Consider the following 14,385-nt stretch of genomic DNA (forward strand, 5'->3'; position numbering starts at 1 on the left):
TATGAGACTGTCTCTTTCTCAACACTCCAACAGATTAGCTTTCTATTCAGGGTGTACCATGCCTCTCAGCCCCTGATCCCTCCACTCCATGACCCTGAACTGGATAAGGAGAAGAAAATGGATGGGACTCTTAATGAGTATGAAGCTGTATACTGAGTGTTAAAATGCTGAGAACTTTATGTGTCATTTATATGACCAGTTATCAGTAAGATAACTGGTCATATCAGTACAAAATTAATTCATTTACCCAGTGAACACTAACAGGGCTTGATTTTGTTTTATATTAAACTCACTGCCATGGATTAAGTCATCATACCCACACGATTAAGGAGTAACAATCTTGAAAGCCCACAACAGACACATCTGAAAGTGTGAATGCAGAGTTGACTTTATCTGCTCACAAAACTGAATTTATTTTTTGTAACTTTTGACGAATGCGTAGAAAATGAACAGTAATAACCCTCCCCAGACACTATATCATGCTTACTCATTCATCAAGTCTGGACAAGAATGCTTTCTGCTGAGCTCTATATCTTTACTTGTGGTGCTGATAGCACATCAATCCTTCTGATGCAACTTTCTTTTGAAATTAAAATACGAGCACTTCCTGGGGAAAGAGAAGCAAATAAAAGCACAAAATCTTCTAAACAAATTTCAAAGGGGGTTTGGGGGGTGGGTCACAGGTCTATCGATACACTCCTGAGACCACCACCATACAGACTGATTCGCTGGCCAGCTGCTATTAAAATGGAACAGGGGACAAGACATGATTGTAGCAGATAATATCACATGCTTTATAAACAGTGTACTTCATTATTTATAAAACAGTAAAGTACAAAACAGTATAGCACAATTTCCATACACAGTGGTTTCCATATTTACAGGAGGGATCGGGGGGAGGAAAAGAAAATTACAACTGAAACCAAAGTGTTTACATATTGAAAAATACAAACTGTAAGGCTAACTGATTTGAGATCGGTCCACGGATGTATTCAAAGTTCAGTATTAATAACTTTGTTTGTAAAATTAGTTGTACAGTGTCTATGTTGTTGAAACACGGGACTCAGTTTTGTGTGTTTGAAGAGGCAGGGTATACTGTTGAGCAACAATAAATTCATTTTTAATTCCAGCGCTGATTTAGGTCGACCATTGCTGAATTCCACATTTGCCTTTTGAGAAATTGAAAAAAATGACTTAATATTAAGTAAAACCCTGCTTGCACTATAGAAATAGTGAAAAGTACAATACTCGTCTTAGTCAACAGAGGGCAGCAGAACAACACTGTTAGAAATCAGCAGTCAAAGCCAAACAGAAATAAATGGTTTGTGATGATGACATTGGGTCCCAGCCCTAAACCCACAGATCATGAGATAGAGCTTGAGGGCAGAACGGCATGCGGGTGACCTCTGTTATCAGCATCTAGGCATCAATGTTAGTCACAGTTATCATGCAGCTTTTTGTTGTTGATTGTATCATTAAGCTTTCCTCAAATGACTTTGGCTGGTGTCATTTAGAGTTTTGCAAAGATTTTTTTTAAAAACATTCACACTAAATGCCTCAAACGCAATTAGAGTTTCTTCAACCACAGGTCAGACAAGCCTTCGTGTTATTTGTACAGCTACAAATAGGTAAACGAAGTGAAACTTGATGCAAATGCCCTTCATGATTTGCTGAGTGAGTGAGCTCAGGGAGTGGGTTGTGTTTCAGTCGAAACTAAATAAAAATAAAAACACTTCTAACTGAACTGTTATGAGTCATTCCGAATAGGACTTTAACACTTTAATAACAGCATAACATTAAAACCTTATTAATCACTCAACAGTACTATAAACGACCACAAGAACTTCAAGGTCAGTAATTACAAAATATATAATACATCTTATGCACCCCTATGAGTGTTTCCTTTACAAATAATACAAGTTATTCAAAGTAAGAAGCCAACTCTGTACATGCATTTAATTTTATACACATGTTTGCAGATTAGGAGGAAGCTGTAGTTCTTTACTGAACAACAATGGGAAATCTGACTAGCAAACGTGTATTGGCATGTGCTGATTTGTCACCACATTACTGTGCACCAGGTCCCACTGTAGCTAAAAATCTGTAGAATGTTATTTTAAACAACTTCCAGCCGTAACTATTGATGTCAAACTTCTTTTTGCCGTCCCTTTGGACTGACAGTGATATTACTTGGTGCTTTCCGGTCGAATTGGCAGTGTTGCAAAGTGTATTCTAAGTGTAATATATTCTGTACGAACCCACCATCAGCAAAATGTCTTCAAGCAGAGCGAATATATTGTTGCGCTCAACTTATGACTGTGAATAAGTCTAAATATGCAGTATATAGCTGGAACTACTAAAATACATATTGGCATGTCCTTGGCATTTATTGAGCACCACCCTAATATTATGTATTCACCGGTTTGTAGACAGAGCAGACGGAGGAGAAGGGTGTATTCTTTTTGAGATAAACGGGGGAGAATTCCTCGTAGGGAAGCAGAACTGAGCTGGTCGGAGCAAGAAGATAGTGTAGATGGGACTTTGCCGATTGGTCTTTTAACAGTCTGTTCAAGAGTTTAAAACATATTCGATGATAATATAGCTTTTCTCTGCACAATAATGTGAATACACGAGAAAGAGCTATAGAAATATATCAAGGTCTCGCAAAGATTTGACATTGATGCTCTTCAAGCACAGCAGTCCACTTTGATGTGTGCTTATAATCAGCACTGAGGAGAGAACACTAAAACAAATCAAATCATTTTCATGTTGAACTTCCGCGCTCCACCTTGTCCTCCACTGGCTGCAGGCCCGTCCACTTTTCTAAAAGAATATTCTACAGAGAAGTTGTTTTTGTGCTGCCCTCGCCCTCGACTCCACACAAACAGCAGAATGAAACAGAAAAGGACTACCCCCAGAAACATGATACAGCCCATGGCTGTAGATATGAGGATCGTCTTAAGGTCCAGAGTAAACTTCAAGAAGACTCTGGTATCATTCAGATTTGTGTCATTAAGATCCCCAGCATAGTAGGTGCGGTTGGCCATGAGGGCTGCATCCAGCGGCAGCCCACTCACTGTAAGTGTGGCAAAATATGTGTCATTTCCACCGGCATTGCTGGCTATGCAAATGTACGTCCCACTATCTGTGACCTGGGCATAGCGGATTTCTAGCGTGCCTTCTGGTAACACGGTAAGGCGGCCGCTGCTCTTTGTGGTGATGCGGCGGCGCTGAGGAGAAATCCAGAATATCACCGGTGTGGGTTCACCTTCTGCTCTGCAAATAAATGACACTACCTGTCCCTCGCGGGCAGATATCTGCTGCAGTTTCCGGTTGCGGATTTTGGGCTTTTGACAAGTAAAGTGGTCAAAGAGAGCTGAATCAGAGAAAGCATTGAGAGCACGTCCTTGCACTTCAACAGGTGTCATACACACCGGGGAGGCACCATCAAAGTTCAGGGTCTTCCTGCGCTGAAGGATCCAGAGCAAGCGGCAGTCGCAGGCCAGAGGGTTTCCATCCAAACGCAGCGTCTCCAGAGTGTTGACAGACTGAAAGGCTCCCTCCTCCAGGGTCACCAGGCTGTTAGAGGAAAAGTTAAGAAGGCGGATTTGCCTTAGACCACCGAGCGCATAGGGCTGCACTACTGCCAGGTTGGTTTTGACTAGATGCAGCTCCTTCAGCCTTACAAGATCCCGCAATGCCCAGGACTCCAACACAGTGATGGGGTTGTAAGATAGGTTCAGGCTGGTGAGGTGAGCCAAACTACGCAGGGCAGAGGTGGGCACAGAGGTGATGTTGGTGTGCGTGATAGACAGCCAGGACAAGTTGAGACCCTGCAGGCTGTGAGGAGAGATGTACTCCAAAAAGGGCCAGTGATCGATCTCCAGGCCCCTCAGGTTTCCCAGCTTCCGGAAGTTTTGGTCCTCTAAGGCAGAGATACTGAGGTAGCGGAGCCGCAGAGTCACCAGGTTATGCAGGTAAGACAAAGACTGACTGGACACCGAAGTCAGGTTACACCTCTCAATTGTCAGCTCCTTCAGTCCCACCAAACCCAGAAAGGCCTTGTTAGAGATATAAACTAAATCATTGTCGCCGACCTCCAAGTTCTTTAAACTTCTCAAGTCTTGGAAAGTAAAGTCCAAAAGAATTACAATCTTATTCCCACTAAGGTCCAATGAAGTTAGGTTGGAGAGACGTGAGAAAGCTCCCATAGGGACCAGCTTCAGTTGGTTACCCCTCAGTGAAAGCGACTTAAGGTTCTGAAGGCTAGAAAAAGCATTTGGTTCCAGGACACTGATCATGTTCTCACTCAGGTCTAGCTTTTCGAGACGTGAATACGGAAGCAGGTCTCCGTGTTCTACCCAACGCAGTTTATTCCCACTCAAGTCCAGGATCTTGGTGTCCAGTGGGATTCCATCGGGCAGTGCAGACAAGCGTTTACCATAACAAGACACAGTCTTGAGCTTAGCAATGCACTCACAGCGCTGGGGACATCCTTGGCTTTGGGCAGGTGACACTGTGATCATTAGTAACAAGAAAAGGAAAGGCAGCAGCCAGCCTACATCCTGACCCAGGCTCGCCCTCGTGGCCATCCTTTCTTCTTCTTCCTTCGTTTCCTGTCTGGGGTCGAATCACTGGGCCAGACACCTGCAAAACGAGAAGAAGGGATAGAAAGAGTTAGACAGAAAAAAACCCAATAAGGCAAGAACAGAAAGAGAGGGGAGACAAAAAGACAGATAGTGAGAGAAATTCATTAGCGTCAGCTCTCTTTAAACAGCAGCAATCAAACACTCTAAATGAGCGGAATTACAATTACAAACTCTAATTGACCCGACACAGCAGTGAAATTAAAGCCAGAGCGCCAAGATAATCCTCAAAGGACTGATTCGGCATTGAGTTGAAACAGTTTGGCTTACAATGGCCGACTGTGCATTGCAAACTTACTGGTTTTATAATCACTTGCCGTGGCACAAAACCCCTAATAGCCATGACTCAATTTGATATATGATGGTTAGGGTATATTGCTCCCCAGCCTGTCTGTATGAAACTCATGCATTGTAAATGAAAACGGGGAAATGGAGAACCTATTGTATTAAAAGCACCCCGTGTGAGAAATCTTAAAATGCATGAAAAGCTAAAGTGATTGTGGGCTCTCAAAAGTCTTTAACAGCAAATACCTGAAATGGTGCACATAAAGTGTATGTTGTGAAACAGAACACTAACAGCTATACTTAACACTTTGTAGAAGAAAACACAAGCAAGTGAACAGAGTGACTAAAACGTCAAAGCGACACTGAATAATCAATAGACATAAAGCACAGTACATCCACCCCAGAGTCTTTGAGTACAAGCCCAACACTGTCTCGTACTGCAGAAGAAGGCCACGACTGGGTGCTTCAGTATAACTCCCATCACATCATCTGCACGAGTCTCTGAGGCATGAGGCTTATCATGAGAGGAGCTTGTCTAGGCTGATCTGCTAGTGTTTTCATATGACACACACATGCACGTGCACAATCCCTCTCTCCCACCTAACGTCTCTATCTGCTGATGCTTTGACAGCGGATTGGCAATCTTTTATAAACCCATTGTGAAAGACTAACAAGTAGGATGGAAAGTAACTCCATATTTCACCTTGTTTTAGTACCTGATTGTGACGCTAACTGTGTGTTAAGAGACGATCAAAAGCCACCTTTAGTTTGCCACGCTATCAATTGCATATTTAAACAATACCTATTATTTATACCTATTTCCTCTTGGAAAATTTACAATGCATCTTAGCTGACAGATGATTATTCCCAATACCCCACCTGCCACTAAATACAGTTATACACCTGAAAATGTGTATAGAAAGCTCTGATAAGAGACGGGGCTAAATGAGCACATTGTTTTTAAAATTGACTTAATGACACTGATTTTTCGAGAGCCACCATCAAAGACGCTGTGACAGAAAGCGATATACCAAACATCCCACGCACTCTCACCCACGCGCAACAGCCTGACACATAGCCTTTTGCAGTCGACGCAGAAATTTTGTGTTATTCACTGCAATCTAACAAGGCTCAGTAGACACTGGAGCAAGAACTCGCGCTGCACCCATGGGTAGTGTTTAGATTGTGGCTCAGACTTTGTGCATGGAAAACAAATCACAGCAGATGGTTTAGTAGCAAGAAAATGGCAAAGAATTAAGAGATTTAATCGCCTGGCAAAGCAGATGTTCCCAAGGCACAGACATAAACAATGCCGTTTTAAAATAGAGCACCGCTAACATAATGCAAATCATCTTCTTCATTTGATGGTCCAACATTCAACTCTGATCTTTACAAAACTTAAGAGAATATGACATTTTAAGTTGGAAAGCACTCACTGAAGGATGCTTCTATTTCCTATTTCATTCTTTCCATTGCTGACGAGAAGGGAACTGCTTTTTGGGGAAAAAAAATATACATCATATAGACCTCTAAATTGAATTGCTGAACTTGTCTGCATGATTTCAAGGACTTTATGTCATGTCTTTAGTTGGTCTGACATGTTTTGACTGTGTGACTCAGGGTCATGCTGGTAAAATAGTAAAAACTCACCTCGTCTGCACAAGTAAAAAAATATTTCTTTCAGTATTCACCACCAGAGTATTAGCAACAAACTTCCTCCCTAGAGTCCTACTGTCCTCAGTCCTCTGCTTTTAAAATGTCTCCAGTTTCTCTGTCAGTCACATAGCCATGCTTTACGAACCCATATCTGGTAGCAGACATTCACTAATAAGCCCAGAGGCCCCTGGCCAGAGAATGCACCATAAGTCAACAGCAGGTGGATAGAGAAGTGTGCACTCTACTGTGTGTGTGTGTTTGTGTGTGTGTATATATATATATATATATATATATATAAAAAGTAAAAAAGTATCGGTATTGATATTTGCAATAATGGCTCTGTATTTACTTTCGATATCAAAATTTGCAGTATTGCACAGCACTAGTACCCAGACCTATGGGAGTGCCAGTCAGGTCAGCTAGCTTAGGGGCAGACAGCATGGCCTTTACACTGTGGCTGTATTAGCATGGTTTTCTGCTGGGTGATAATAAATGCCTGTCAGCTGCTAAGGAGCTCTGCTTTCTATTTTTAAGAACCTTCTGTATAATGAGGATGGTGCAATGGTTAGCTTTGTGGCTAAAGTGAAATTTTGTCATGGTTGTTCAGTGGTGGAGATCATTATTAACCAATGAGGTAAAGCTACTACACTCACATGTAAATGAACAGCAGGAAACACACAAGTGTTTGCTTTTATTAACACAAACTTACTCTCACAGGCTATTTTTTTCTATAGGTAATATTATAATGTAAAAGATTCTATTTTAATAGCAGTAATTGTGTAATGCCACGAGTTGTAAATATAAAGTCACCGAGCACAGTCAGTGTCACATCTCTCTGATCATGCACTATTATGTTCCCCGCTGACCTTCGACTATTTCAATGAGCTACAGTGAAGCTGCTGCTCAGGCTAAAGAGTGGCTTCTCTTGACAAAGCTGTGACTGACAGCAGCTCTTCCCCGTTACTCATAACTCACTTCACCCTGAATTTTTAAAAAGAGTAACATTTTGTGGTTTCTCACCAGCCAAGTTGTAAAACTGATCACTATTGTACTGGCGTGAGTCATTAATAGCGACACTAGTGAAACAGAAACTTTAAAGAGGACGGAGGACTTCCAAAAGCGGACGCCAAAGGAAGAGAAAAAAAAACTTGTGAACAGCGGTGCTAACATGATCGTGTCCCAGTTTTAACTATTTTAGAGTCAGTAAAGTAACTGAAGGGTTTAAAATACCCGGTCCATGGGATACGTGGGCTGTCAGTGAGCTGCTCAGTAAAGTTCAGTTATGTAAATACTCATCTGTGAAGTCAGAGGATGTTCAACAAGCTGAGATACATCAGACAGAATCAATATGCAGCTCTGATATGAACCGCAAAGCTTCCAAAGGACAATACTGTAGGTGTTTAATGTTGCCGTGACAACGGCTGCACCATCTCCCTCCACCCATCCTTGAAACGCTGTCCTTCCCAGTCTCCTGTTTTTCATATCAAGCTCAAATGCACCTGTCCACCAGATAGCTTCAGTAAGTTTCCCGCCCCTAGCGGCTGTTCCTGTTTACAGAGACACTGCTCATTAGCTCTTTGATAAATATTGCTAATTATTATCAAGTATTTTAAGCTCAATTATACTGTGTTGTTGCTGATGTGTACGACATCCTTTCTGCTTCATACCTGTAGAATATTCTGCCCCCCCCTTCCCTTTCCTGCTTGGTGTAGGTGCATTTAGGTCCCATTTCCTGTTACTTACCACCATCACAGCTGCCTGTCACATTCACACATTGCTTGTGCAATATGTGCACACATTCATAGCACTGACAAGTGGTCAGTTGTCTTTTGTTTTACTATTTTTGTTGCCAGGCAACATTTAGCACGTGGTATTAGAAAAAAAAAACTTCACTGCCTGAAGTCATTTTCTACTCCAGAGTTGACTCAGTGTTTAAATGCATGGGGGATGGACTCAATTTATTTTATTTTTTTCCTGGGAACGCTGCACTGTTAGCTGCAGCAGCTTTATATTTCTGGACATCAAAGCTTACAAAAGCGTGCAATTTGTATTAGATTTTGCACATGATGGCTAAATCTTTTGTATTCATGCATGTCTTTTCTACTTTGATATGTCAAACTATGGCTAATTCAAGAGGCAAACACAGAGTGTTCCTCAACTTGGATCTGAATTTAACTAATACTTGAATATTTTTAAAGGAATGTGGGAAACTGTAGGAATGATCTGTTATTTGTGACTAAAAATTACCTGAAAAATGCCAGCAGTTTGCTTATGCAAGATCAACACACGTGTCAGTGTCCCCGTGGAGATGAAAAGCATGAGTACACAGTCAAACTGTGCTGCCATGAAAGCGGAATATACAGAAGGCAAGTAAAAATCAGACGATGGCTTAATCCTGTGCTGCTCTGCACTGTGTTGTTTGAAAATGCAAAAAGAAAAAAAAAACCAACTTAATTTAGCCCGTACTATCGAAATAATAATGAAGGGCTCCAAGCTCTGAATAAAAAATTGTTCTAGAAACTAGCTATCATTTCTGATGTTTAAGAGCACCAAAGGTACATGTAATATTAAACTTTCTGGGGGAACCCAGAGCACCCTAATGCACACATGAATTAACCACAGCCTCGTAAGAGCCACGTTACAATATTCAGGACACGTCTGTCTAATGGGATGGAATCAGCTTTAAGCAGACTTTAGTCAGGAGCTGACAAAAATGAATGTGGTGTTATTAAAATTTCATTTCTACCTTCCTAAGACCCCTAAGTTCTCAGGGTGAATCATTCCCACACTTAATTAATTTTTATACTGAACTCAAATTTAATTAGTATCAAACTAATTAAACGTTTCAAATTTGACTGTGCGGTATCCAGCTGTCTGACATCCTGATGGTGTATGTCATCTTTTCGGGTGGATGTTTTACAACATTTTGAACAAATATTAATGATTTAAAACTTATTAACACATCACCACAGGATGGAGTTTAAGAACTTTTTGATTTTGATCCAGATATGTGGATCACAGGATGTGACCCTCAGCAGGCTCACTTCTAGTATGTGTTTAGTGCTAATTACCAAATATCAGGATGATAATAAGCGTGTTGTTTGCACTGAAAACACTGTTTTAGTCTATGTCCAGGAATCCATTAGCTCTTATTAATCATGCCTGTTTTGCTTTTGTTGATAGATTTTGTTGTTTTCTTCTAGTACACGTAGCTGTGGTAAATAACCCCCCCCCACCCGTTTGCCCGATGTCCCCCGTCTAGAGATGAAGAGAAGCATGGGCCTGAGCTCTGAGTCTCTAAAGTGCAGATGACGGCGCAGGCGACCTGGAATTCATGTGCTCTTTGACTCCGGCCCAGTTACCATCTGAGACATCGCACATACCCAGAGAGCGGGGGTGTAGCAGGAGATGTGTGGCTTTTAGCTCGAGAAAAACCAAATGCAGGTTAGCTAGCAACAGCGCCATAATTAGACACTAGAGTGGGCAGAGGCCACAGCAGCGGGGAGGCTCGCTGAGATGTTCTGCCACTTCTCAACCCCACCACCACCTCTTCTTGCAGAAACCACTACATGATTTATTTCACTTACTATCTTTACTGCCAACTCATCTCCTCCCTGGTCTCTCTATACACAAAAGCAATCAGAGCTTGAAAACTAGCAACTTAAGCTGATTGGCATTATGTAAACACTGTCCTTCTTGCTGCAGCAGAAGAAGAGTCTGTGTGTGTTTGTGTTGCCTACAGCAAGGCCCTGAATCAGAACCAGCTGAAGCAGAGCAGAGGATGAGACTGGCAGACTTATCTGCAGGTGTAGGACACAGTTGACAAATGAGCAGGAAGCGTGTTGGAGTGTGTAGGTGTAAGCAGGCACCCTCCAGAAAGACACACAGGCCGAGGCATAACATCCACAAAAGCTCCTCAAATGGCTGCGCTCGCTGATTTTCACCGTGCCCACTCATTACGGTTTATATAAGCAGAGATCTCTCTCTCTCTCTCTGTGTGTGGTATGTGCTGAAAGTGTCCTCCAGAGAAAACACATTAGTCATTTACACTGAGGGAAGCCTTCGTCAGTGTCCATCAGTCTGTGCAGGGAAACCCTGAAGACCATGGCAGTGCAAGTTCCAAGGAACACACAAATAAACACACACTCGGAAAGCAAGAACAAGCTCAGGGATAAATGTGACTGACTTGTTTGTTCCCTCTAATGTTCCTGTAACTTCCACCTTGCAGTACAGTGATGGATCATTGTTACCAGGAGGGTCGCGCTACCCGACACAGCCAAGGACGAAGAAGAAAAGCTGGAGTGCAGAATTTGTGACATTCATATAAAAGCAGTTCCAAACTTAGGAAGAAGAATTGCTGTTTATTTACGCGAGTAAACGCCTCTTCGTGTTCGAGCACACGGGCTTTCTGTGGACACTGAGGCTAAAAGAGGAATGGATGAGAGAAATGGTACACAAACAGCTATTTAAAGCGATTTCATCCCCGGGCACTGACAAACTGATCGGTTATGTCGAATATTTCCATTGCACCTCAGCATCTGATGCAGATTGATATGAAACACTAGTCTAAAGATGCCAAATAAGACTCTCATTATTATAATGGGTTCCAGGGAGATTCTTAAATTTCATTTCTGTTCTATGCAAAGCATGAACGTTGAAACCGAAGGACACAAAGGGGTGATTAAGAATGTGTGCCATGAATCTTTAATAAGAGAGACCTGTTTCAGGGCTTATGGACGTAAAGGCTTCTACAACCAGGAGCTAAATAATTGATGACGTTATGCTGCGTGGTCATGACCCACTGACATGGAAACTTTGACCTTACCTGGAGCTAAAATAGCTACATAACCAAAGACATAGAGAAACAAAAATATTATTATTGGTCAGTTACTGGTTTTATACTTCAGCTGATATAAAAATAGTTAAACTTTAATGATACGTCTTAGCTTCAAAGAAATACCTTATAGCAACCTGCCTCTCGGTCCATGTATTAAGTAAACGGATGACAGCATTTTGTATTTCCTTTGTCTACTGACACATAATAATAAAGTTTTGGCTGCTTATTTACATAACAAAGGACAAAGTGTAGCATAGAACAAAATGGACTTGCATCTTTTTCTAATTTTATTATACCTCAAACTGCACTGAAGGAGATTTCATTTTGTTTTTCAGTTTAGATGAGAGAACAGGTGGGGGACACGATGCCTTACAAACACACTATCGTGACAGGCTCTGACCCGGTTTTCTATTTTATCAGTTTGTACTGAGGCATGTTCACAGCTGAAGGTTAAAACAAATATTGGGGTCCCTACACAAACACTCCCACACAATCTGAGCCCTCCGAGCGCAGTCACTTTGATTTAACACAAAGGGATCTGTGGCTCCAAAGAACATTAAATTCGATGCCAAGCTCGGAGAGGCCACAGGCCATCACTGTAATGCAGAGGGACATGCTTTGCCACGGTCACATAGACACACTGTATGAAGCTGGCTGAGGTTTATTGAACAATCAACATTGTTATAGCAACAAAACACTGAATACCTTCAAAAAGTGTACAATTACTCAATTACTGTACAAATTCTGAAAAATGTGCTCCTCATAATTAATAAAAACTAAAACTAATAGTGAAAACTAATGAACTGGAAACAAAAATAATAATCATTTGAAATATAAATAAAACTCTGCTTAGTAACTCAAATTTACTTAAATTCAGGCTTAGCTTAACTTGAGACATGATATCAGTCTACTTAAAAATCCACAAATGAACCTCCCATTGTCTGAATCTTCTTCTAACCGTGATCGTGTTATTAATCAACAAACGTGATTATGAACACAACTGAAAAAAATGATGGAGACATCTGGAACCCCTCTGGCTCTGCTGTTCTCCAGCAACAGACATGGGTTTCACAGTGGAGCGACACTAGTCGGTCACCCGTCTGTCTTTTCAGCCTGCTTTCCGCATAGGCAGGCTGCCACTGGCAGCTAGCCTATTAAATGGCCAACCTCTCTTTAAGCCCTCGTGATCAGACTGTGTCAGTCAACCAGCAGTACCCCTCCTGGAGCAGCCTCTCGGGCTAGTTACACGACTTCAGCAGGGATGAGAAGTGACAGACCACCAGGAAAGAGAAGACATAATTGGGAGGACTAACAGTTTGTGCTCAGCGAGGAGAACAAAAACGTTAATTTGTCCTTGTCCAGATCTTTCATGACTGTTTTTACATTTAAAAAAAATACATGAGTAGAATTTGGTCAGCACCCTGATCGTGTCTGGCAATTACTAGTAAGTTGATACAATAAGACAATCCGGTTTGAAGGCGTCACGGGCCATTTAACTATGAGATTCATGTCCTTGAAAGTTCCCTGATCAAATGCTAAACGTAATGACTTGGAAACATCCACTGTCTCTCTGTAGCTTCAGAGTAAATAGCTGGTTGTCATTTGCTCCAGTTTGACTGTTTAGTATGCACGACACATGCAACCCATTACTGTATAGCGTTCTCTTTTGTTTCCATTATGCTGTGAAATAGAGAACCTGGGCCAATATAACGCCGAGCATTACTGCTGGGGGGTTTTTCCCCCTCTTTACCAATTAAATCAGATAAAGCAGATTCCGCCTGTAAACTTGTACAAACAGTGACAATTCATCACTTGGTCTCTATTCTCACAGCGAAATAAACAAATCCTGGGTAATTTCAGGACCGTCATCCCATAAAAAAAAGTAAGTAAGCAGTAATAAATCATGATGCAGACTCCAGTCCCTCAGGAAAGAGGGTGTTTTTTTCCTTCTGTGCATGAATAAAACTTGAGGTCAAAGGTTAATAAGAGTAATATTCACAAGCTCAAATTATTACTAGCTACTCTGTTGGCAGCAGACTTTAACTGTGACCCTTAATTTGAGGTCATTTCTCCCATAAATGCAAAACTAAAGCTGTATAATCTATATTGCCTGTTTTTGGGTTTGTTGTTTTTTTACAGAGGACAAAGAGACAAGAGCCAGAAGTTCTTAGAAGGTGGAGGTGAGTGTGATCTGTGTCTCTGCTGGCATCTATTTTCTGACTGGCTGGCCTATCTGCAGTGTCACCAGCCATCACTTCAATCCAGGCTCTTTCCATGCCAGTTGGCTCGGCTCTCGGTCGCTCTCACACTGCCTGCCACATTCAGAGACGAGAGGCAGCGATGGGGCATTTTAGGCTGGCATCACACATCACACGCTTGCGGTTCTTTGCACTTCGCATACACACACGCAGAGATTTGCGTGTTCCAATTTACGCACGAAAATGGTCAAATGCACAGAGATACGAAAACAGACATGCATGCATATTCACTCACGCTCCCACTGTCCTCGATCTGCAGGGGAGTGTGTGTGAGTTGTATCTTAAAAGGCTAGTGTGTAAGGGATGCTGACCTTTATAACAACCCTGTTTACAACATAAACGCTGAATAGAAAGCAGCTAAAAATCAAGTTGTGGCAAACATGGGGTGTCTATAAAAGATGTAAATCGTACATACTTCAACACTTTTCTTTTTCCCCTTTGGTTTGAGAGACTCGTGGAAGCATCATAAGGGAAAAAACTGCTGGCGCCTGCTTTAATCCTTCTTGAAGCCCGCAGGCTCTCCATGTCCTTCTCATTGGATTCATTAAAAGGATCCCTGTCCTCTCAACTTCCCTTTCACTGCCTGCCGCCTGCTCATCAAGTGGGCCAATTACAAGCACGATCAGGAGTCAAGAACTATCTGAAAGGGGTCACATACGCACTGCAGCTCCCTCTTACTTCCAGACGGAAAGGCTGAAATGAT

General features: G+C 41.8%; 1 protein-coding gene across 1 annotated transcript in view; it reads right to left on the minus strand.

Moving 5' to 3' along the window:
- Nucleotides 1-364: 364 nt before the first annotated feature.
- The window catches only part of lingo3a (leucine rich repeat and Ig domain containing 3a), a 32,202-nt gene continuing 18,181 nt past the window's right edge, over nt 365-14,385 (minus strand). The window contains exon 2 of the mRNA XM_084921109.1: nt 365-4,647. Coding sequence (XP_084777235.1) covers nt 2,754-4,592 — 1,839 coding nt within the window. The 5' untranslated portion in view covers nt 4,593-4,647 and the 3' untranslated portion in view covers nt 365-2,753. The remainder of the gene's footprint in view (nt 4,648-14,385) is intronic.

Source organism: Perissodus microlepis, chromosome 23 (genome assembly GCF_051167445.1).
Source record: "Perissodus microlepis isolate ML-2025 ecotype Zambia chromosome 23, ASM5116744v1, whole genome shotgun sequence".
Lineage (NCBI taxonomy): Eukaryota > Metazoa > Chordata > Actinopteri > Cichliformes > Cichlidae > Perissodus > Perissodus microlepis.